Raw genomic sequence first — 5,144 nt, 5'->3', positions numbered from 1 at the left:
AAGTGAATTTACTTGGAAATATTTTAAGGATTTTAAGCCAAAATATGCAAAGTAAGCTCGTATATTGAAGACCGAGTTTTATAAGTTCTAAAACTGAGGTAAAATACTCGTATTACACACTCAACAACAAAATAACACAAATTGTAATAAACAAAACACGTTAGTTCATTATTCATTCAGCAAATTTTCGAAAACATTACCTCCCACTTCGCACCACTTTTAATTGATGAGTTTTAACGAACGATTATTGGCTCTAATGAATGGTGCAGGATTTATAATTTTCCTTTCATGATCAGGAGCATAAGTTCATAATGGGAGTTTGTAGAGATGTTCTAGTGAATTATTCTTGCACGTGAGAAGTTTTCTTTTTACGGCAAGCAAAATTCTTCATTATACTCAAAACTTAACTAAATGCCTACATCTGAAAGGCCTAGACTATCTTTGAAATTTTCTTGTTCAGAGTGCAGCCTACCAATCAGAGCTGGCACAAATATAGCTGGAAAATAGTATATGAAATGCCAATTATAAAATATCGGAATTGTGTGCCGCATTACTAAATGCGGTTCCCAATTTGAAAAGTGCTTCGGTTAAAAATACAATTGGGCATTTGGTTTTCTTCAAGTGAAATAGTTCAATTACTTTGTGATTATTTTAAATGCCATATCAGATTTGAGGTGATTGATCTATTGAAACAAAAATACAAGTGAAATATAAAACCGAGTACTTATTTGAAAGCTTAGTACTTGAAGTAAAAGATTGTTCACAAGTAATTCGAATACACCAAGTAAATGAGAAGAAATATGGTTTTCAAGTTTTTTTCCTAGAGAGCGGTTGGTACTTTAGGACTGACAGCTCTGTTTCCAACCCATAGAATAAATCTGGAAACACTTAACAGTCTTTCTTTTTTATAACTCTTAAAACTCGCTACTCGCTCTACGTTCTAAACCGTGTTCCTTTTAAAAAAAATACAGATAAATAAAAATACTTCATATTTCCTCAGTCACCACATTTTACGAATAACCGTAATAAGCAATGTGAACAGCAGGGGTTAGTAGTGAGAATACTACCAATAGCTACAAGTCTTAGTTTTTGTTACTGATTATTTCATAATGTTAAAGCCCGAAACTAGTGTTACAATTCAATCATTGAATGTGCAATTGGTGCTATAAAACCTGTTTCATTGGAGTAATTACTAGCTGGTGCATCCGACTACATGCGTGTAGAAGGTCAGAGGTGGACGCATCATTCAATTGATTTAGTTTAACATAATGACGCTAAACGTGTATTTAGTTGCACAAAACCACTTCCAAACTTTCAATAGCAGGAAAATTCCTAATTTCACTAACAAAATCATAAATTGTCCACTTTTTTCTGAAGCATTCCCAGTTATAACAGAGAAACTACATGTATAGATGGGTATCGAAGGCCAGATATAAAATATAATGTTTGCAATCTGATTATCTTTAGTTAATTGCTGTTCGACATTGAACTATAAATATCAATCTCGTTACACCTAAACATTTTACGTTGCAAATGTACGTCTTTCCAACAATTAAAAAGCTATTTAGCTTGATGGAATAAGCCTTTATCACATAAAAATTAAATTTGAAGGTTGTTTTGAGCATACTCATAATAAGCATACATAAATATAAGTATTTTGTTGGCATTTTTTTGCTTTCACTAAATAGTAGCACCGTTTATAAATTGATATTGTATTTAGTAGGTTAGTCACTAACTGCATTTGTATGCAACTATTAATGTCTTTGTTTTCAACCATATACACAGTGGTTCTTCCTGCAAATTTTCCGTTAGAAGTTGAAAATTTATTAATTACGTTTTATAAGCCGATATAATATTTAAAAATGGAATTAATACCCAAGCTGGGAAAAAAAGTTATTCCAAAAATTTAGTATTTGTTTGAAGTCAATTATTTTAGTGGCATAATGTTCTGTTTGAAGACAGCCAAATCTATAAAGAATCAAATGTTTCCCAATTATGTGGTACGTTTTTCAAATGTTTTGCTCTCACAAAAAATCTTGTTTCCTTAAGAACTAATGGATGTTTTAATCCTTTGTAAATTACAGTTTTTGTGCAACATATTTTAATTGTAAATTGGTGTTTGTAGTTTGTTTTGAATTTTAATCTGATGATGGCGCTGTTGTCTCTCCCAAACGTTATATGAAATAGACGATATGAACATTTTTATTTCACATTTTGACTTAAACCCAGGAATGAAAAAATATAAGAGCAAAATACAATTAAATTAAACGTTATTAAAATTGAAAAAAGTAAAAAGTTAAGTCCAACAAGACCGCATTGAACCAAATCATGTAAATTACATCATTCCATAGTGGTAAATAAACCATTCTTCCAGAACTTAAGATTGAATTGTGTATCTATAATATAAGCGATCGAAGTCTTAAAACATCTCATATTCGATAATAGATCTCTTAATCGAGAAAATAAGTTTCTAAATTACTTTCAATTTTCATGCTTTCTGTAAATTTTTCCAAACTATTTTTTTTAAATTCATTTAAACTTCTCTTTTCAGATAACAAGCTGATCTTGAGGAGCGTAAATGGTCAATTTAAGTCTAACGAATTGACAGCCATCTTAGGCCCTTCAGGGGCCGGAAAAAGCACTCTGCTAAATATACTAGCAGGATACAAGTAAGTGGTTTCCAAAGCAATAAATAGTAAATAATAAGCGATAATTATAAACTGAACGCAGTGGATAACGAAGTTCAACAAAAATTGTCCGAATTTATTATAATTTACCCAAAAAGAAATGATCGGCAATTTACGTTAAAATTCGAGCAAAACGATGCTAATTATTGATCAAAAAATTTTCAATGTCTTACAAATTGGACTGTGTGGAAACTAACAGAGTTTCTACACTTGCGTCAAGCTAATCGTCGACTGTGACAATATTTTTTTCGACTGAATTGTTTCAGATTTAGAAACGCAACTGGTGAAATCTTGATAAATGGGAAACCAAGAGATTTAAAGTTGTTTCGGGAATTGTCACGATATATAATGCAAGAGGACCTGATGCAACCAATGTTAACGGTCTATGAAGCAATGATGGTTGCTGCCAATCTTAAACTTGGAACTGCGCTTAGTAAAAAACAAAAACAAACCTCGGTAAGTATACTTAATGAAACAAAGCCATGGTCCGATAAAAGTGTTTTTGAATTAAAAAGGGCAGTATTTTGAAATAAAAAGGTTTGGAAAAAATGTTTAAAATAGACATTGTTATTTGATTTTTTAAATTAGTTTTTATCAAATTTATTCTTTAGCAGATTTAGATTAGATTTAGATTTAATCATCAGCAGTTTAAAAAATGAGAAGACAAAGAATGTAAAAGGGCTATAATTTTATCCGGTTAATGATCGTGACCGCGAATAACACGCTTGATAGGGCAAAAATTTGAACTTCCTGTTATGTTTTCGTTGAGCGTCCTAAATTTCTTGCTTCGTTGTAATGAAAATGATCTAGAAATGGATATATTTTAAAAACTTGATATTTTTCGATAAAACCCCCAAAATCGAACTTTCACCTGAAGAAAATCTCAATGTGCATATATATGTAAGGTGTTTGGGTCTATGATTAGAATAGGTTCAAGATTGCAGAAAAGTGTTAACATTGGTCAAAAGTCTGGATTATTTGTATATACCCCAATATGTATTTATAAAGTGATTGAGTCTATAATAAAGAAAATATAGTTGGTCGATTCACCATTCAAAACCTATTCCCCATTCTACCATTCAAAATTGGCCAAAAATATCAAATCTTTTGGATCTGAAGTATCCAGCGTATTTTTGAACGAGCTCGTTGCATAAAATGTTTGATATTTTTTGAAAAAATCTACCACTATTTATGAAGTTTTCGGTAAAAAATCAAAATTTAACATGCGTATTTTTCGAGTTCAATGAATATATTTCAAGCTGGGAAACTCCCCAGCATGCACACTGAAGTAAAGTGACTGAGTCTAAAGTTATGAATAAATCGTCGGTCTAAAATAGCCACCGCCCAAAAAGGGGTTAAAAATATTAATTCTTTCGAATGTGAAGCTTCCAGCATGTTTTTGAATTAGCTCGTTGCATTCTTATTTTTTTGTGCCCAAAATGATGTAAAATTTGATGCATCTTGAAATGTTTGTATTTTTTTTTAAATTCATGTACGTTACATTCTTTACATCTTTATATCATTACATCTTTATGAAATTTTTGGTAAAAAATCAAAAGCTTACATGCGTGTTTTTTGAGTTCAATGGATAGATTTCGAGCTGATAAACTCTCCAATATGCATATACAAATGATTGAGTCTATAATAAGGAAGATATCGTTGGTCGAAGATTGCCACCATTTAAAAATGGCTTAAAATTGGACAAACATATGAATTCTTTTGGACTGAAGTTGCCGCCACTTTTTTTATGAGTTCCGTAAAAAATCAAAATTTTGTATGCGTGTTTTTCTAGATCAATTGATTATTCATTCATCAATTATTTATTCACTTCCACAGCCACCCTACAAAATGTAGCAACTTTTTGAAATTTTTAAATAAAATAAATAATTTGAAAACGGTTGATTTCACAGCTTAAAGTGTAAATGCAAATTTGTAACTTTGTAAATTGCCTATCTAATGACGTATATACAGGTACTTCCGTTTGAAAAACAAAAGTTATATTGCGTTACAAAGTTTTAGATTGAAGTCCACATTGTTAACACCCTGTACAATGTATTTATATTTTGGTTCAATAGAATTCTTGACGGATCTGTGGTGATTGGAAAGACGTATTTTTTTTGTATCTCTAACTGCTGTTTTTTGCTTCTACAATTAATTTTTAGATATCATGTTTTTAAGCAAAATTTCACTAAAATGCCGATAATTTGCCAACGTAACAAGTGAGAAAAAAACAATTTACGGTGCATATGCAGCGTTTCAAGCTGCATTCCATGAGCTAATAAAAAAAAGGTAGTTCTATTTAAAAAAATACACTTTGATCTCGCCTCGCTTTTCTGAGACACTGTATCGTATAAGATATTTTTAAAATGTGTGCACTTTGTGCGTCAACAACTTTTATATGAAACTGTTTTTCGCAAGTTCAACACCATTGGAAGTAATGGACTCTATCGCACTAAA

The 5,144-nt window shown here is 31.0% G+C and overlaps 1 protein-coding gene across 1 annotated transcript; it reads left to right on the top strand.

Annotated features, from left to right (window-relative positions):
* The first annotated feature begins 2,475 nt into the window (after positions 1-2,475).
* Positions 2,476-3,224, top strand: LOC125502346 (ATP-binding cassette sub-family G member 1-like). The gene is made up of 2 exons (XM_048660488.1): positions 2,476-2,669; positions 2,954-3,224. Exons 1-2 carry the CDS (start codon positions 2,491-2,493, stop codon positions 3,213-3,215), a joined length of 441 nt encoding a protein of 146 aa, XP_048516445.1. The 5' UTR covers positions 2,476-2,490; the 3' UTR covers positions 3,216-3,224.
* Positions 3,225-5,144: the final 1,920 nt, after the last annotated feature.

The sequence above is a fragment of the Dendroctonus ponderosae genome, unplaced genomic scaffold (genome assembly GCF_020466585.1).
Source record: "Dendroctonus ponderosae isolate FM_Combo_2020 unplaced genomic scaffold, Dpon_F_20191213v2 Dpon_F_20191213_1, whole genome shotgun sequence".
Taxonomy (NCBI): Eukaryota; Metazoa; Arthropoda; class Insecta; order Coleoptera; family Curculionidae; genus Dendroctonus; species Dendroctonus ponderosae.
The sequence above is the reverse complement of the archived record's forward strand: the minus strand, read 5'-3'. Positions and strand labels throughout refer to the sequence as shown.

Coding starts and splice junctions, on each gene's coding strand:
- LOC125502346 (XM_048660488.1), top strand. CDS start 2,491: ATGCTTTCTGTAAATTTTTCCAAACTATTTTTTTTAAATTCATTTAAA. Junction 2,670..2,953: donor AATATACTAGCAGGATACAA/GTAAGTGGTTTC, acceptor GAATTGTTTCAG/ATTTAGAAACGCAACTGGTG.